We start from the raw sequence: 20425 nt of genomic DNA on the forward strand, positions 1-20425 counted from the left end.
ATGCGGGAAAAAGGGCCACCTAGCGCAGGTCTGCCGTGCCACCTTGCCAGCACCCTTCCAGCAGCCACCTGCCCAGTACCCACTAGTGGGCCCACCGGCGCAGCCATGCCGCCAGCAGGACCGCCGACCACAGCGGCGGGGCAAAGATTACTTCACTTTGTCCCTTCCAGAGGGCTCCTCGGAATCAGTCAGCAAAGTGATGGCTGATTCCAGGAAGATTTCCGTGTCCCTGCTCTTAGAAAGAAAGCCCTGCCTGATAGAGGTCGACTCCGGATCGTCCCACTCCCTGCTGTCGTGGTCCTCCTTCGCACAGCTGTGCCCAGCCAGGGGACTCTAATTCCCACCCTGGGCTGCTATTCCATCTGGGTGGACTATGGGACCTTTCATGAGCCCCTCCCTGTTCTGATTGTTGAAAAGCCTCTGCCTGCTTTATGGGGGTTGGACTGGTTCCCTGCCCTGGGGTTATCTGTTGAGGGGGTGCATCTAGTGTCTAATGCATTGGAGACGTCATCACCGAATATGCAGACGTCTTCAATGGTAAGCTGGGGGAATACAAGGGAACCCTCATTTCCCTTAATCTAGACCCCCAGGTTGCTTCTATTAGGCTTAAGGCTCGCAGGGTGCCTTTTGCCTTGAGGCCGAAGGTAGATGCAGAGCTGGATAAATTGTTGGCGCAGGGCATCCTGGAGCCCGTCGACCACTCTAGATGGAAGACCCCCATAGTGGTCCCCGTCAAGGCCGATGGGTCCATTAGGATTGCGCCAACTACAAATCCACCATCAACCTCGGCCACCAGGCAAACCCCTATCCAGTCCCTGTGGTGCAGCATCTGCTCCATTCTTTGGGGCGGGGCTGCATCTTTGCCAAACTGGATATGGCACAGGCCTATCAGCAGCTCCCGGTGGATGACGCTGCGGTAGCGGCCCAGACTATTGTCACCCACCGTGGGGCTTTTTGTTGTCGCTGCCTCCAATTCAGTGTCTCTGTTGCCCCAGGGATCTTCCAGAGTCTCATGGAGCGCTTGCTCAATGGGCTCCCTGGCGTTGTCCCCTACTTTGATGACATTCTGATCGCTGCAAACAGCCGCTCAGAACTCATCGAAGTTTTACTGAAGAATTCAGACTGACAGGCACTTGGCCATAAGGTCAACACACCTGACATAACAATAGTTGAAAAGAAAAAAGTATGGTTCATTGACATTGCAATACCTGGAGATACATGAATTGAAGATAAACAGCAAGAAAAAATCACAAAATACCTGAACTTGCAAATTGAGATTGAGCGACTGTGGAAAAAGAAATCGTGTGTTGTCCCAATTGTAATTGGAGCCCTTGGAGCAGTACCTAAAGGGCTACCTCGCTATTTGGAAAATTTAAATTTATCAGACTTGAACATTCTGATTCTACAAAAAACCACCCTACTTGGAACAGCTTATATCCTTCGACGTTACCTTAACAGTTCCTAGGTCCTAACCCTAACCCTAACCCAAAGGCTGTGAATCTCACCAAAGATTAACCATGCAGTAGTAGTAGTAGTAGTAGTAGTAGTAGTAGTAGTAGTAGTAATAAATAATATATAATGGATAATATTAGATAATAATAGAACATCTATTAATCGAAGTAAAGAACAAAAAACTACTGAAGGCCCAACAGACGAAACAAGAATACAGAAAAGATGTGATAAAATCAAGAATGGAGAGTTGGCAGAACAAAGCACTGCATGGCCAATTTCTGGAAAAAATAAAAGATAAAGTGGACAGTGAACAAACTTGGTTACGGTTAACAACAGGTACATTAAAGAAAAAAACAGAGTCACTAATCCTGGCTGCGCAAGAACAAGCTATCCGCACAAATGCCATTAAGGCCAAAATCGGAAAATCCTCTGATGATGCCAAATGCAGACTTTGCAAAGAAGCTGATGAAACTGTTGATCGCATACTCAGCTGCTGTAAAAAAATTGCACAGACTGATTATAAATTGCGGCACAATTCAGTAGCACAAATGATCCATTGGAATTTGTGCAAAAATTATAATATTAAAACAGCAACAAACTGGTGGGAACATCAGCCTGAAAAAGTCACCGAAAATCAGATGGTCAAGATCTTGTGGGATTTCCGTATAGAAACCGACAAAATACTGGCGCATAATACACCAGACATCACACTGGTTAAGAAAAATAAGGTCACAATCATAGACATCGCAATACCAGGTGATAGCAGGGTCGCCGAGAAGGAACATGAAAAAATAGCAAAATACCAGGACTTAAAAATCGAAATTCAACGACTATGGCCCAAACCAGCAGTAGTAATTCCAGTGGTAATTGGCACACTGGGTGCTATTCCAAAAGCACTGGAATTACATTTAAAACAGTTAAAAATTGACAAAATCACCATCAGTCAAATGCAAAAAGCCGCACTGCTTGGATCTGCACGCATATTAAGAAAATACGTTACGACGTCCTAGGCCCCTGGGTCGGGCCCGACTAGTAACCAATGCCAAATCTGGCGAAACAACTGGCCGCTGTGATACAATTGCATAATAATAATAATGATGCATTGTTAAACAGTATAGCCCTCTTAAAAAGGTGTACTAATGGTGACAACAAAGCAGGTACAAGTGAATGCCTATTACAGCTTTAACCTTAGGCCCTATGTATATATCACAGACAGAAATAAAGACAAAAGATGGACAGTAAGATATCAGGCAATCCTTCCTCTGTTCTCCTCCAGTAAAAAGTATTGGTAGCTACAGATGATGCCTTATCCAATGATAAGAAAGAAAGACTTGAGCTGTTGTCAACTGCCCAGCATTTGGTGCCTAAAGTGATCATCTTAGCCTGTTAATTGTGTGGCTGATTCTGACAGTCAAGAGTTTTGTGGCACTTTAATGCTTTAGTTCCTGAGCATTGAAATAAATTTGTTAGCCTTTAATATACTTCAGGCTTCTCTGTGCTTTAAAAGGCTCATGATTCTGTTTATTCTAGGAATGAAGTAAATTCTCAGTTGCTCAGAGACCATTAAATATATCTTCTCTATTTTGTTGACCTGCCTTTTGAGTATCAAATTGGCGGTGCTTTTGAGAGGTTGCCCAAGTGACATTAAAGCCATGCAAATAGTTTCTATAGCAACAGGCTCTCTTATCTCTGACGCAGTCTGTGTTTCCCTTCATTTAGGTTTTATCTTTTCTCTCTTTCTTGCTTGCTGTGCTTCTTGCTTTTATCCAGCATCACTTCCCTTGACTACAAGCAACCATGTTCCACCACCAGCAACTTCAGAACCTTTCAACTCAAAAGGACAGACACCTGATATGATTATTGGGTGTGGAGATTCCACATCCCTTTAGTTATGGGTTAAAAGAGATTGTGTCCCTACAAAGATTTAAATGTGGATTAAACACTCAGGCAAGGACTTGCGACTCTTGAAAAAAGTTTTATTTTTGTGGTTTGGGAGTAACCCATTGGCCTAGATGTGACACCTATTTTGTCAGATAGGCAAATTCTTCTCCTTATCTATCAGACTTAGACATAGGCATAAATAAATCTCCTGCGAAATAAATTATAAATTTGGATTGTAAAATAAATTGTAAATGTAGCAATTAAAGGCAAAAAACTGAATCTGTGATAATTTGGTCAATCTTAAATTTATGTAAGATGAAGCCAAATTTCTTTAATGACAGTAGCAACAATATACAAAGTGGCCATCTTCTTAGACCAACATCTGTTCATATAATATTGGTAGAAATGGCAAACAAAAATTAAGTAATCATATAGAGACACAAATCTTCCTGAAGGAAAGTCAGCTTGATTCTGCGAAATAATTTCTTTTTTTGAGAGAGAGAGAGTGTGTCAGCTGGCACCTGGATGGAGGAGATCCCATTGATCATATAAACTTGGATTTTCTGTTCATTAAGTTCTTCCTCAAGGATCTTGAATATATAAAATAGTTGTGGGATGAGAGAGTATTTGTCTTTCTGTGGATTGCAATCTCATTAAAATAGAAAGCAATGCATAAATGGGCAATTTTGTGGGAAATATGTAGTGAATTGCCTGAAAGCTGTGTGCTTGGACCACTGCTTTTTAATTTGTTCATACATGATCTTGATTTAGGGATAAGCAGTAAGCTAGGAATTATTGTTCATAATACTAGGAAGGTGATGATGTAGTTACAACAGTTGTGAAAGGGCATTTTTGTGCTGAGGATTATTAGGAAAGGAATTGAAAATAAAAATGCCAACATTGTAATGTCCTTTTATAAGTTTGAGAAGGTGCATTTGGAGTCCCACGTACAATTCTGTTTACAGATTTGAAAAAGAACATGGAACAAGTGAAGAAGAGCACCTCAAAGGATTGAAACACCTTGTAAAAAAAGGTGGAATGTCTGTAATTCTTTAGCTTGGAAAATGACAATGGAGAGAAATTTTTCTTCTTCCCTTAAATCAAAGGACCAAGGGTTCTTTGGGGCTCTCTAACTCTCAAACTCATTACTATGGAATTTATTACCAAAAGATGTGGAGATGGTTGCTAGTTTGGAGGGCTTTGAAATGAGGATAGATAAATTCATGGAAGTCTGATTCATCTGGAGTTTTAATTCTTTGATTCAATGTTGTTTTGAGGTTGGAGATAGAATGACTAGCTCAAAGATAGAGAAGTTTGCAAGTAAGTAGTGAGTTGATATGGATCTCCTTAAAACAGGTTTGTCAAACTCATGGCTCACAGGCCAGATGCGTCACTTGCTGGCCACGCCCACGCACGGTTTAGTGAAGGGGGAAAAGTCATTATATGTCATGTGACACCACTGTGACACTGCGAGTTTGACACCCCTGCCTTAGAAAAAGCTCATTATGAATATCTTAACTACCTATGCCACACAAGCAGGATCCGATATCATTTTTTGAAGTGGCAAATGCTGACATTTAGATCAACAGATCAAATATTCTGGGTGATTTGAAATATTTTTACTGCCTTTTTTTTACAATATACAGTAGATGAATGTCAGTTCCTTTTAAAATTTGGTACAGAGACTCATAGCAATGGTTAGTGGAACTGGTTCTGTTGACTTCTACTCACAAGTGTAAAGCTAATTGAATTCAGTGGGATTAACGGTCAGGAAAGTGTTGTATAGTTGTAGCATATGTGATCCTCTATATCAGCCTTCCCCCTACCTGCATATGTGGTGAATGTCAGTTTCCATAATCATCCAGCCAGCATAGACAAGAAAACTGCCTGGATGTAATCAACCAGGAGTCAAACCTGAAAAGTTTCATACGTGTTAGGTAATAAAACATTTTGCCCCTAAATATTTAGGGGCAAAATGTTTTATTACCTAAAATCTATGAAACTGTTCCATAGCAGCCTCATTCTTGAAACAAAGCCTTTGGCATGCCTAAAGAGTCCATTGCATTGACAATGTTGTCCTTTCCTCATAGTTGAAAAAGGCATTTACAAAAACCTAGAAACAAGCCATTGCAATGGGAATAAATAGGTGAATACAGATTGCATTATTCTGGGAAGCAAATCTAAAAATTAGTAGAGCTGCTTGGGGGGGGTGTTGAGTGAGCTAATCTAGATAATTCCTCCATGCACGTGTTATTGGAATAATAGATGCATATCCTGAACTAGATTATTTTTTATCCCGAAAAACCAGATTATTGCTAGGTTGCATGCAACCCATGACTTGGATTGGCATCTCTCCTGAGATTAGTGGTTGCCTCACAATCTGTTGCCTGGGCTGAACTTTGGAGGAGAACTTGTTAATACACAGAGGTTTTGCTGGAGGCAAATGACTTATGGGAAGGGAAGTGCTGAAAAGCCAACTGAGTCACAGCTGCTCTTTTGAGCCTCTTTGTTGGAATAATATTTTATCTTTCCTCTCCCCCCTGCCCTCGTCCCCTGTTTACATGCCTGGCTTCCTTAAGACCTTGCCAATGATGGACAGTACGTAACAAAACAGTTGTATGCCTCTAAACTCTGGTTGTCAGGGATACCTGCGTCTATCTGGCAGCACACAGGAAATTAAAACCACCCCTGATAGCATATCTCGCCTGGCCTAAAGGGCAGTTCATTGGTATATGTGTTTGTGTTCATAACTGGAAGGGATATATCTCAGCAGAAGCCAGAAAAGGAAAAGTGGCTGGCATGGATGTTGATTTTGTTTATATATTAGCTTTTTGGTCACCTGAAGATGAGAAGGAAACTTTTCATGGCATCAAATCCCTTGTCTTTATTCAGATCAATTCTTAAAAATATCGAGAAGTGTGAAAAAAAAAGGCAACATGAGATCAAGTTACATTTTTATTTATAGTCTTCCTTTCTATTCCTTTTTCTTTTTTATCCCAACTGCTTTGGATGAATAAACTGGTAATATAACAAATTATAGGAAACATTTTATGTTATGACTACCATATTAACTAGGTTTCCAGATTGCTGTTGTGTCAGTTTCCATAATATACTTGTGAGATAGGCTATGATTGTTCAAATTTTTAATAGAGAAGAATGGATACAGAGAAATCTTTACATTATAGTCAACAAGATCCTTGCAAAGTTGAGTTCCAAACTTGACAATCCATGTCTTATGTCTGGGTTCACATACTAAGCCATGAAGTTATTAGTTTGGACCAGTGGTGGATTCCTACCAGTTTGGACCGGTTCAGCTGATCTGGTAGTGGTTTGGCAGCCTGGGCCGCTGGAACTGGCAGTGCCCCAGGCCTGCCATGCCTCCGAACTGGTTCTCCGGGCAGCACCATAGGTGTCATCATCTTACTTTTCACTTCTGCGCATGCACAGAACAATTTTCATTGCACTGTGCATGTGCATGCAACGTACCCACGAGCGAACCAGCAGTAGTGCCTGCCGGAACCCACCTCTGGTTTGGATGAATTTCATATGAACTCCTTCGTTATAACTTAACCTTAAATTGTGGTTAATTGGTTTTCTTTGCACATGGTTTGACTAACTCCAGGGCCAGTTTGGCTTCTATAAATTAAGTCTAGACATTTCAGAATTTGGGAACAAAAGCTGCAAGTTCAAAGAGTAAATCCTGTGCCAGTTTGAGAAATATTTCTGCTACAGAATTCATAGGATATGTATCATCATAAAGTTTTGCCCTTAAAAACAAATGGAAATATAAAATGGGAAATTTATTCTATTGGATACATACGGTGTTTCTTAAACATTCGTGCCTTTTCGATTTCCAGTGTTTCTTTATACCTATGACCTGTTCTCCACAAAAGTCTTGAAACTGGATAAACAGAACCATGTAAGCCAATGAGTCATTAAACATAACGTTTGTTCATTTATTTATTAAGGAAAAAGATCCAAAGCTACATATTTGTGGTCATATTGATGCAGAAATGTTGAATATTCAAAAAGGTTTACAAATTTAAGCAAGACTGTAAAACTGTGTATATTTGTGTATGTCCTATCACAATTTGGAGGTGGTAGAATTTTAAAGAATGGTCCAAGGAAGTGGAAATGAATGAAACATAGTTAAATTTATGGTTAAGACAATGTCTAGGTATTCTATGTGTAAAAGAACAAACCATCTTGTATCACTGGTATTAGGTTTTTTAATAACAAAAAGAAAAAAATGGAAGAACAATTAAACGGTGCAAGATATTGTGTCACTGTTGTTCAAGTGTCACTGTGAAGGAAGGAGCTTCAAAGCAGCTTTAAATTATTGTTGGGGGTAAGAATGTTTAAGTAACACTTCAAAACTGCCCTGAGAATGTTGGTTCTCAGTAATGTAACATTGTAATTTGGATGATGAATTTGCACTTTATGTTTTTAATTTTGTTCATTTCCCATATTGAATGTACACCTCTTTGAAATCCATGTTTGGATAATGGTATAGCCTACACATTCAAATAAAATAATGTAGAAGGAAAATGACAAGTAATAGTTGCATATGCCTGTCTTGATTTCAGATGTACTCAATGATGCCATATTTGATGAAGATCATGATGAGATGGTGATTGTGAAGGATATTGATATGTTTTCAATGTGTGAACATCACCTGGTTCCATTTATCGGAAAGGTAAACTTTTAATTTCCTTTTCTCTGCTATAAAGTACCAGTAGAATCAATAAGCCAATCATTGTTAAATGCTTGATTTGCAAAACTATGTGGGACAAACTTTTGAAAATCATCAAAAATGTGTTTAAAGGAAATACATGTTGCATACGTGTGCAAAAGAAGCCCAACTGTTAACATCACAAGATAGAGTTTCAAAGTGCAGCTTTTGAGGAGTTGTGAATAGGCAACCCAGTCCATAATTTATTTGCTGCTCTTCAATTTTTAAATATGTTTCATTTATACTTACATGAAATAAATAACCTTATTTCATAAAGGAGCAGGTGTTCTTGGCATTTAGTGCATCATCTCTCCAAATACCCTAATCAGTTGTCAAAGCTCTGTACCTTGACTGAGGTGACGTCAAAGGATTATTTACTACTCCATTCAGGCAGCAAAATGTTTTAAGCATGTATGCTACCCAGTTTAATAAATAGAGAGTCCGCTTACAGCCACGAATGGATATGTAATAGATATGTCCATTTATTGTGTCTGGGTTTTTGTGTCATAAGTGCAGATTGAGTGTTTTGGTTATTTTGATTGTATCCTGTGACTCAAAGAAGGGGGAAGCACAGCTGTTGAGAACAAAGGCTGAATGAATTAGTTAAAAAAATTGATGTCACTTTGTTTGCTCCTCTGGAACAGTCATTTTATAGATCATTACTCAGTGCTAATAGCTACACTCATCTTTGCTTTATCTCAATATCTGCTCTTCTCATTCAACTTCTCACTTAACTGTCTGCCTGTCTATTCAGTGGAAGTGGGAAGATTTACAATGCTGGGTTTCTTGTGTTCTTTCAACAAGTAAAAATAAAATAAAGTAGAATTGAATCTGGAAGAATCACATTGTGTTGTGGCACTAAAATAGTGCCAATTCTAATCATATTTATTTTCTTAATAAAGAAAAGTACATTGGCCATAAAAAATAATTCCAAACTGATAGAACATTACTTTTATTGAGCTGATTAAAATGGGAATGGGAGCTGCATATGGTAGGAATAACTTAAAATGGATGAATGATTTTTTTATTTTTTCAAATTTTGGCTTGCATGTTCCTAGCAAAATGAGCCTATAATCATTTACAATTTCAATTTGCCTGTAATACTTTTAGTTAAAATAAGCAAACATATGAATCATGTAGCAAAATGAATGTTACAGTAAAACTTTACATCATGATATTAAAGCAGCTTTTAGTACATGGTGTAATGTGTGCTTAAGCAAGTAAATACCAGCTTATGAAAGTGAGTTTTCAGGTTGTATTTCACAGACATCAGAGGTTATGAAAGACTAAACAATGGGGTGATAATTCATTGGGCATTGAATCTGGTACAACTCAGGTCTTAGTGTTAGATGATTCCAGCTCACCCTTAGTGGATGAGTACAACTCCCAGTTAGTGACATGGGAAATGTTAAAAGAAGTATTTTGAAATTGAGCCAGGATGATTTTATTTTCTTCCAGGAAGAGACACTCCATAGAAACCAGGCCATCAGGCATGCTGCTGCTGCTGCTGAAATGTGTTCAATGATGCCATTGTGCAAATGCTGACCTGATATATTTGTGACCATTATTTATTTGATTACATAAGCGGGGTCCTTGGTGCTCTCTGAACTTGGTTGGTTTTTTTTTTTTGCAGATGTTTCATTAACAAACTAGGTAGCATCATCAGTGCTAGTAGAGAGTGTGATTTGCTCTTATTTTATATACTAGTAGCTGCTCTAGTACAGTGGTCACCACTGGTGGTCCGTGAGAAAATTTTGGTAGTCCACAGAAAAATCTTTGCATTTTTTCATTTTTTATATTGCACTAAATCAGGAATCCTCAAATTACGGTCCCTGGATTGGATACAGCCCGCCTGAGCAATTAATCCTGCTCGCTGACAGGATGGGGTCTTTCAGGCATTTAGCTTGGCTTCCTGTTTAATAGCTCCAGTCCTTCCCTCCCTCCCTGGGAGTCCAGGCACTTCAGTGAGCAGCGCACCAAACTTCAGCCAGGCTCCTCGAGAGACAGAGTTTGCAGGGGGCCAATCTAGCGCCCAGGCTGTCTACAAGACAAATGTTCATTCTTGGCTGTATTTGAGATTCCTAGCTGTAATGGACAGCAAAGCTTGGGTTGACCCTGGGTGCTTCTCTCTGCTAACAGGTGGCCAAGCTAAGTGCTTGAAGGACCCCATCCCGTCACTAATTCATATTAGTGGTCTGTGGGATTTAAAATTATGAATTTAGTGGTCCCTGAGGTCCGAAAGGTTGGTGACCTCTGCTCTAGTATATAAAATGAGAGCAAAGCAAACCCCCCGCTTCCTTCTAACACTGATTGCCTAGTATGGTAATAAAGCACCTGCATGAGAACAGCCAGTCTCAGAGAGGACCAAGGACCCTACAGTTCAAAGCTGAGCTACAAATATTCTCTTTTGTTGATTAGATAATTTGCAGCATTTCCTTGGAATCATTATGCATCTATTGTCATTTGCTCCTTCTTCCCACCCATCTTGATACTTACGATGGCACTGCCTAACTTCCAAGTATCCTTCTGAAGTATATTTCACACAAAGGTGCATTATGGTAATGTAAACTATTCAGGAGGTAACCAGCTTGGATTATAGAGGCCTATTAAAGCGGAGGCAAAGCTGGTAAATTAAATGCCTCTCACCACCACACTTATCTGAGAACTCAGAGGAAATATAGGGTTGACAAGCAGCCCAATTGTGTGCCTGGACTTTCAGGGAGATTGCAACCCTATCCAGAGCAGGCAAAAATTCTTGTGATTGGTCACCATCAACACTGGCCAGCAATTCTTGAAAAGTAAGTCCAGTGATGTGGGAGAGACTTAGTTAAGAGGTGTGTTTGTATAACAAAATAAGAAGTGATAGTGCAATAAATAAATGAGTGCTGAATGAATATGGATTGAATACAAATACAAAAACACATTGAATGAATTTGATCACAAAACAGAGGTGTGTGTGTGTGTGTGTGTATTTGCTGAGAGGATAGAAAAGAGTGTAGTTGGATGGATCTGATGAGAACCTGAATAAGAGCAAAGTGAGAATTATAAAGAACAAAAGGAAATATGGATAGTCCTTGCTTAACAATAGTAATTAGGACCAGCAACTCCACACTAAGTGACAAGGTTGTTAAGCGCAGTGTCATGTGTCCACACTGACTTACAACTGCAGTTATGCTTTGGGTAAATTTGGGGATTAGGTGAATCCCATGCAGTCACTGAGTTTACATGATCACAATTTGTACCTTCTGTTGTCTTCCCTGTTGATTTTGCTTGTTAAGCCTGCAGTGAAGGTCACAGAAATCGATCAGATGACTTGAGACCATCATAATTGTGAATTGGTTGTCAAGTGCCTGAATCATAAGCACATGAACGCAGGGATGTTACAATAGCCACAACTACAAGGAGCAGTCATAAATCTCCTTGTTCAGCACTGGCATAACTTCAAATGGTTGCTGAATGAGGATTACTATCTATGGGTATGGAGTGTGATGGAAACAAGGATGTTTTGTAAGTCTGGAAATATGAGGCTAGAGGTGTGGTGAATGATCTGATATAAATTAGATTTCCTTTCCTCTTTTCTTCTTGCTTTAGCTTCTTTTTCTTACAACTTCTTGGTTTTCCCCCCTGTATTTTGCATAATGTTGTTTACTACTAAAATTATTAGATCAGTATGTGTTAGGTAAGCTCCCCATTGGGAGAGCGAGTGTGTTCAGAGAAGCATTGTGGGAGTTGTGTTGGAGAACACACAAACCAGCATACAGAGACACTGTAGTTTAAATAGGCTTTTACTTTCATGGAAATAGAGGTATCAGAGTCCATCAAATAGTCCAAGTCATACACGGATAAGACAGTCAGTCATCAATGTCTTTCAGTTAAGGGGTAATCCAAATAACATAATCCAGTATCATAATCAGTTCAGTACTCAAAGTTTGCTAGCAGTTGCAAAACTTACAATAGCTCACGGCACTTTCTAACAGCCAGCTTCCAAATCAGCCCAGCATTTAAGGAACAGAGAGCTAACAGTCTTTCTGGCTCTCTCTTATGGCTGATTGAGGAAAACAGCAACCAATCACATTTTACAGCATGATTTAAAGAAACAGATATAGCATTGTTACATGATTTATATATTGCCAACCCAACCGTTAGATTATATTCCTAACAGTATGTATTTATGTACACAGGAAATGTTGTGGAATGAAAGCTTTAGAATTAATCTTTGTTAGAGAAGCTGGAATAAAAGGAAGGGGGAAAGAAAAATGTAATCGATGTCAGACTCAAGTCTGTACCTGAGTATATTATTAGAAGGGAGCCCTTTCAAACATGCAAACTGAATCTTATCTGGTGCAGAATAATGTTATGTGCTATGTTATGTTATATATTAAGTTATATAAGAGATGTCATGTTATTGTTATATTATGTCATGTTATATTATGTCATGTTACATTACGTTATACTGTGCTAGGGGCTGTCCTAAAATTTCCTGAAAAGAAGAAATAACAGTAAACGTATTCAGAGGTGGTATCACTTACCTTCCCTATCGGTTCACAAATGTGAGCTCATGGGCCTCGTCTGCACAAGCACACCACCTTCTGCACATGTGCAGTGCTCGCACATTACGTCGGAGCAGGTGGGAGGATCCTCCTGCAGCCGCCGCTACTGGTTCGCCCGAACCGGAGAGAACCGGCTGAATACCACCTCTGAATGTATTGCTTTTATGCGTTTTGGATATAATGATGTGTTCATTTTAATTTAATTCAGGTTTAAAAAGGTTTACAGGTTCAGGTGTTTATGAAGACCTGAAGTTTCAGGAAGTTGACAAAAGAGAAGCAAGGATGGATTGAAGTCAGACTCCAACTTGCTTGTTGGACTCTACAGGCTTTTAGTGAATGAGCGCTGGGGTCAAGGCCATCTAACCTCCACAGAAAACCCTCCAAGCACAATGTTCACCTTTCTTTAGCAAGAGCGCTGTCAGTTTTCTTCTTGCTTCGATCACCCTGCACCAGCCAGGATTTCTCTCCTAATAGTTTTTGACATTTCATTTCAAAGCCCTTCGTGTAATACCCCTGGCGGGCACACCTTGCGGGCAGAGATCTGTACATTAAATTTTTATCATCACAGACATAAGCTTTGACTTCTTCTGGGTCACAAGAGACCCATTTGAAAATGCCCTTGGCCTAATCGTAGCACAGTAAGAACAATTTTGCTACTTACCTTTACTTTCCCTATTTCTCCTCTCCATTCCTTTCACAGGGGAACCTTTTCATATCCACGTAGCCTAGCTATGCAGAATTCTGAATGCTGATACTGTCTGATCGAATTGACTCAGAGTCCCTTCCCTACTTATTACTAAAAATACTGTTTAAAAATATGTAGCTTTAAGCCAGGAGAAGCTAGTTGTTAAATGGGCAAAGGCCACCTTGGGTGGAAGAATGATGGGTCAGGCTTTTTGGAAGAGGGTGTTGGAGATTGTCTTCGATTTTAAAAATTATGCTTGGCTTATCTTACAGCTTCCTCTATAGTTTTGATGGATTTCCAACCTTATAAATGTCAGGAAACCATGTTTCAGTTCTTTATAATTATAATCAGAAAGGATTTCAACAAAGAGTAACTCCTGTACTGACTTTGCTCCAGCAAAGCTAAACAGGGTTGGAACTGATTGATATTTCGAAGGGAGATTACTGGGGAGTTCCATGTGTCCATTTAGGTATCAGGAGTCAAGCTGAAAAGTTAAGAGTTAGAAAACTTTGAAGGCTGGTTGCAAAGGGACTTTTGAAGGCCACATAGTCCTAGATCACAAGACATTCATCAATGACTTGAACTGATGTTTCCCTTTCTCTGTTGCATTGTATTTCATAAGATCTTTAGCATATATTGCTCTCTCCCAGTTTTCCTCTGTAGAGAAAATTAAATTCTGTGAATGGCATTTTTCCCTTCTTAAATAAAAACAATGAGAAACATTTGTGAACACATTAAATGAAGCATATAATATAGAAAGCGCAGATGAGTCATTGTATATTGTGCCATTAACAGGCAGATATTCCATAGGCTTGCCCTGAGAGAGAAAAAGTGGCAATACACTTAAAATTCAGATTCTGAATTTAAAGATCTTCAAAACGACTAGTATCTGTGGATACTAATGTACCAGTATATTAAGGTAAAGGTTTCTTCTGTCCAGTCATGTCTGATTCTAGGGAATGGTGCTCATCTTCATTTCTTATCCAAGGCAGCCAATGTTGTTTGAAGACGCTTCCATGGTCATGGAACACTGTTATCTTCCCACCGAAGTGGTACCTATTTATCTACTCGCATTTGCATGCTTTTGAACTGCTAGGTGGGCAGGAGTAATGGGAGCTCACCTTGTTACCTTGTGTCTTGAATCTGAGCTGACAGCTTTCCAGCCGACAAGCTTCTTAACTGTTGAACCATCATGCTCCTACTGTATGTGTGTGTTTGTGTGTGTCTGTGTGTGTATATTTGTGTGTATGTGTGTGTGTGTGTATATATATATATAATTACTTCTTAATTATCTTATTGTGTGATGATTTGTTTCCTTTTCTTTCAAATGGAATAAGTTATGCTATGTTACTCTTAGTCTTCTGAGTGAGATATCGGTCTTAAAATCCTAGACTTTTAGTGTTAGACTTAAAATTTATTGTTCACATATTATTTTCACATAGTCTGTTCTTTCCAGAAAATCAGATATTCCTGGTATTGTTCCAAATAATTCTTATGAGACAGACAATGCCAACCTTCTATGCCAACTCCTCAAGTAACTGATTTCTCAGCATCTTATTTCTCTTTTTTAGGTTCACAAAGGCAGTCTCACTGGTAGTCAACTTAAAAGAAATACACATGATTTATAGGCCAGATTTCTAATCAATGGTTTTCCTTGGGCTAGTATGACTTGGCGCAATGGCTCAACATTGTATCTTCTGGCATATTTGGGTTGAGAAGGTCATTCTCTGTGTTTGTGTTGGAACTTGCTTTCATGCTTTTCTCCTCTTTAGGATCCATTCTTTACTATACTCATTAAACAGCTGCTTCCTCTGATCTGCTAAACCAGCCAGTAAATTTTGAGGTCTGGGAAGAAAATTCTTTCCTAGCCTAAAGGCCCTTTTCCAAAATTCTTTTTGATGTCCCAAAAATTTAGAGGAATTTTGAATTTGAGTTGCTCAAAGTTGCTTAGAAAAATGATTCATGGTGTCCTTGGGTTGCATGTTGGTTATCATGCAGGAAAAATTATAGAATCTATGAAAAAAAAACTTGGCTGTGTTTCTTACATTCTTTAAATTGAATGGCCACAAAACTGAATTCTGAAACACTTTCTCTTCACTTTCCCTCCCTCATTAGATGAAATGTAACAATATCTACTTTTCTACATTCTAAATACGATATGGCTCTCATATATATATATATATCTCATATATATATGAGCGCTATATATATATATATATATATATATATATATATATATATATATATATATATATATATATATATATATATATATATATATATATATATATATATATATATATATATATATTAGATTTTCAAATCCCAGTCAGGGTATGGCTAGCTGATGAGAGCTAAATAGTTTGAAATAGATCTATACTAGTCTCCCTTTATTTATTTATCACCACAAATAAAAAACACACAAACACACACACACACACACACACACACACACACACACACACACACACACACACACACACATATATATATATATATATATATATATATATATATATATATATATATATATATATATATATATATATATATATATATATATATATATATATATATAGTGTCACAACCCCTGGTATGCCCCAATTATGGGAGGAAGCTAACTGCTTCCATTCTCTGTCCATCGGCTCGTCACAAGAGACCATCCAGACAGAAAGCCCAATATTTTTACTGTGTATGTATGTATGTATGTATGTATGTATAATGTTGATGTTTAATTTTTAATACTTACCAGCTAATTAGAGAGCCTTTGCCCTTGTTTTTGCTAAACCAACTAGTAATTTCTATGGAGTCTACACAGTGATTTTATACTGGTGCTCTTTAATTGGGGCTTCAATTCCCAAATTCCTTAGTAATTTGGGGAGTTCAGACCCTGGACATGAAGAGCCATGGATTAGAGAAGTGTATCATGGTCTGAGATTAACCCTTTCAACATCATTTTTCCCAGACCCAGCCTGCAAAGAAGCTATAGAAATAAGTTTAATCAGGATTCTAGTTTTATTCTTGTGTTAAATAGATCAAAATTGTTATACTCTTCACTGGGTAGAATGGAAAACATATACCAAGCCCAAATGTCTTCAGTTTTTTAGCCCTAAGATTTCCTATTAGCCATGAGAAACCTAGAAAATGGGAGTTAGTCTCTCAAACTTGCAGGGTATTAGATATGGGAAAATTGGAGCAATATGACCTTTTGCCCCTGACTTAAAACCAGCCAAAATTGCTCTGTTGCTCCCTAATTCCTGGACAGTTAATTGTAGCTGTAGATATCCATGAATCTTTATTCTTATATATGACCAGTGTTTTGAGCAAACTGAAATCCTTTGTAGCCAGGTGGAGGGAATCATCAGCCTTGGCCCTAAGCTATTAGCGAGCATCATTTGTTATCCAGGGCTGCAGAATCAAAGGGCCACATCATATAGCAGATAGGGCAAAAGCAATAGTATTGTTGTGCCCCACCAGCAGCCAGCAGAGCTGGCAGCAGAGTCAGGACAGTGAGGAGGTTGGGGAAGAGCATGGACCAATCCTGGAGGTTGGGGAAAGCTCGGACAAGAGCTCTGCGCCAGATGCAGAGACGGGGCCAAGGCTGTCTGGCAGTGATCAGGTGCCTACGGAACTAGACAGCGGTGAGGCAGAGGAACAGCTAGAGCCTGTTCCCAGTGGGTGCGTGTGCAGAGTTCCCAGAAGAAAAGAACAACTCAGAAATCAGGGTAGACTTGGGAATAAAGTCACAGGTGGAAGGTGATTGCCCCCCCCGCAGGAAATAAAAGAGGAGCGAAAGGGGAATGGGCTTTTGCAGGAAATAATCCATTCATTTGGTTGTTAGATTCATTTCAGGAGTGTGAAGATCTGTCCGTGAATCTCAGAGACTCTGTCCCTAGTCTTTCCTTGCACAGCACCTCATTTGAAAAATATTTTCATGGCAGCTTTCCAAGATAGATAAGGTCCGTAGTCAGAAATATTTCTTTGAAAGACTGTTTGCCAGGCCTTGCTGAATGTGAATGAGAGGAATTCACATTCGTTTAATAAAAGAGGTTTTGTCGAGACCAAGACTCTGCCTCATGTTTTTTGGGAAAGCCTAGATCAGAACAAATATTAGGGCCACAACCAAAAATGGATAAGGCCACCCATTTTCCTCTTTTGGGCATACTCTTCTTTCTCTCTTATTTAAGTCATCTTTTTTCCCCTTGGTTGCTGAACAGTGGAACAGATTGTTCTTGTTAGAAGTCTAAACAGAGGCCAAAAGTTGCAGGTAGCTTTAAGGTCAGAAGCTGCCCAATTCTGCCTTGAGCCATCTCTTTGCTTCATTTGCTGTTTCTGAGATTGTTTGCCTTCTGCATTGCCCATCTTTGCATCCTGTCTTTATCAGATTTGCTAACATGTCCATAAATATACTGAACTACTAAAGAAAACATCTTTTCCTGGGCTACAAGCTCAGATGTGCCTCATTTGATAGGAAGTGAATAGTAATGTGTCCCACTTATTTCTGATTTAACAGATTTTCAACAAATTGATATCAAGTTAGGAAATCTTTCCATACTTTCTCAGACTTACGTAGCCATTCTTGGTTTTTTTCAATAAGCTTAATAAATACTAAACTGTAAAAGATTTCTGATTTCATCTTCTATTCTTTACAGGAAAGAAAGGAAAAAGTGGGAAGTGAGTTCACAAGCATGTTGGATTTCTCTTTATCCTTGACCTTTTAAAACTTATGCAACGGCATGCATGTTTGCTCCACTCACTCACCAATTTTGATAAAGTCACTTTCTGGGTCATGCGTGACATGGCATGGGTGCACATGCATGAATCTCCCAGGTCAGTAAGCCCTGAGCTTTGTTTAATGACTTGTTTCTCCTTCTGTCTAGGTGCATATAGGTTACCTTCCCAACAAACAAGTCCTTGGGCTCAGCAAGCTTGCAAGGTAAGAGAAACAAATGCTTAAAAAATGTGAGTTATTTAACTGCAGGTAACCAAAGTAAAACTAGCATGGCATGGTTAAAAGCACCGGGCATGGTTGGCATGGTTAAAAGCACTAGGTTAGAGCAGCAGGAGGTGGTGAGTTCTAATCTTGCCTTAGGCACAAAGCCAGCTGGGTGATTTTGGGAGAGCCATTTTTTTTAACCCAATGATAAAGGTAATGACAACAACAATTCAATTCCAATGATGTTGCCAGGAAAAGGGTATGATTTTGCTCATATAGTCACCAGGAGTCTAAACTGACTTGAAGGAGATAAAGATACAGAGACAGAGGTAGAGATAAAGAGTAGAGATAAGGGAAATGATTCCCAGATTCAACTATATGCAAAATGTTGAGCAATTTAACTCGGTTGTTCTTTAGGTTCCAGTAAGGTGGTCTCACCAGAAGAGAGGGGGAAGGGTTATAATCTAAAAGAGAGTGAGGAGGTTTGGTGTTTTGGACCATCAATGGCTGAAGATGATCGACACAGATGTTAAAAAAACCCCAAATCAAATTGGGTTTTGGGTAAAGAGATGTAATTTTGGGGATTTTAGATTTCAGCTCTATTAGAATTGTGAATCGAGGGCCAGTATCTTTTAAGGCCTCACGTGGGAAAACCCAAGCCTCATGTTTGATTCCCAAGATTGGAAATAAACTGCAGGTGGGTCCATTGCTGTTTTATCCTGGAGAGGAGGAATCTCCTCACCACGGAGAGAAGCTTTAGGAGGAGAGGCAGAAAATCCTTGATTAGCACCTAGTTGAGGAAGAAGCCTGGGGAGGGGTGGGAGGTGAAGAGAGGTAAATAAGAATAATTTCATTCTTAAACTCCTTGCCAAAATGGGCCTTGGTTCCATTTAATTTTACAAAATGCCTCCAATATGCTACGTGATACTGATGTGTCTTCAGGCCAATGGGAATCTATCTATATACAATATCTGTCTAGATCAGGGGTGTCAAACCTGATTTCATTGAGGGCCACATCAGGGTTGTGTTTGACCTCGGGGGGGGGGTGTTTGGTGGGGAAAGGTGGGCGTGGCCAGCTCAACATCACTTGTGTCGAGGGCGCCTGTGGTGGCCCAAGTGCTCTGCCAGCGAAAACAGGCTCCCGAGCTCCATCTTTGGATGCAACGGCCTCCTGCAAATCTCTGCCAGGAAAAACGGAGCTAGAGAAGGCCACCTGCAATCCTTCTGAGCTACATTTTCACCGCGGGCCGGTCCTTTGCTGTTTCAGGGCGGCTCCACGGGCCAGAGCTAAGCACCCTGTGAGCCAGATCTGGCCCCTGGGCCTTGAGTTTGACACCCCTGGTCATAGCCCAGCCAGTAAATAGAAATTATCTAAGTAATAACCATTAAAGAGTCAGTTTGATGCAGTGGTTGAAGACCTCAGGCTAGAAAGTTGAGGCTGTGAGTTCGCCTTATACATACAATCAACTGAGTGATTTTGGACCAATTACAATGATTTCATATCAGAGGGGGTTCACATTTGAGGTACCAGAGCTTTATGAAAATTATTCGGAGAGTGACTTGTTTAAAGCCTTGGAAATGGTAGAAATAGAGCTTTAGCCTGTCAATCCAAGCTCTGATGTTTAACTTTGTCTGGGGTAAATCAGCTCTAGCTTTGGCTAGTTTGGTAATGAAACATCTGCAAGGAAGCCACCAAGCTCAGAGAGCACTAAGGACCCCACAGCCCAGCTGAATTGGTCCAGATATCTAAAATAAACTAACCATGACTTCTTCACCTCCTTGCTAAATATGCCATGATTAACTCAAGCAGGAAAAGTTCTAATTAAAAACATTCTCCGTGGTTGTTTATCAGTTTATAAAAATAAGAAACTACTTTATGCCAATTCATACTACCTAGTCCAATGCTGATAACACTGAATTACAGAAATTCTTGGGCATTTCAGAGATGATTTTAGCTTCTCTGTTTAGACAGAGAAATTGTTTATAAAAGTAGGTGGTCAGGTTTAGCATGAGAGTAAAAATAAGATAATTCTTACAGAAGAGTACAAGATCATGTTTCTTAGCATCCAGATGATAAGCATGGAAGGCATTTTTTAAATACTAAATCCTCCATTCACAGTTTAGTCTGATGAAATTTGTTTCCTCTCTACAATGACCTTCTGTTTTAATCATCTCAGTTAAATTTGACC

The 20425-nt window shown here is 39.4% G+C and overlaps 1 protein-coding gene across 1 annotated transcript in view; it reads left to right on the plus strand.

Moving 5' to 3' along the window:
* The window catches only part of GCH1 (GTP cyclohydrolase 1), a 37743-nt gene that overhangs the window by 9332 nt on the left and 7986 nt on the right, over positions 1-20425 (plus strand). Inside the window, exons 2-3 of the mRNA XM_087728292.1 lie at positions 7920-8029; positions 18181-18236. Coding sequence (XP_087584418.1) covers positions 7920-8029; positions 18181-18236 — 166 coding nt within the window. The remainder of the gene's footprint in view (positions 1-7919; positions 8030-18180; positions 18237-20425) is intronic.

The sequence above is a fragment of the Thamnophis sirtalis genome, unplaced genomic scaffold (genome assembly GCF_051295495.1).
Source record: "Thamnophis sirtalis isolate CommonGarterSnake01/CBP01778 unplaced genomic scaffold, rThaSir2_p1.2 scaffold_1, whole genome shotgun sequence".
Taxonomy (NCBI): domain Eukaryota; kingdom Metazoa; phylum Chordata; class Lepidosauria; order Squamata; family Natricidae; genus Thamnophis; species Thamnophis sirtalis.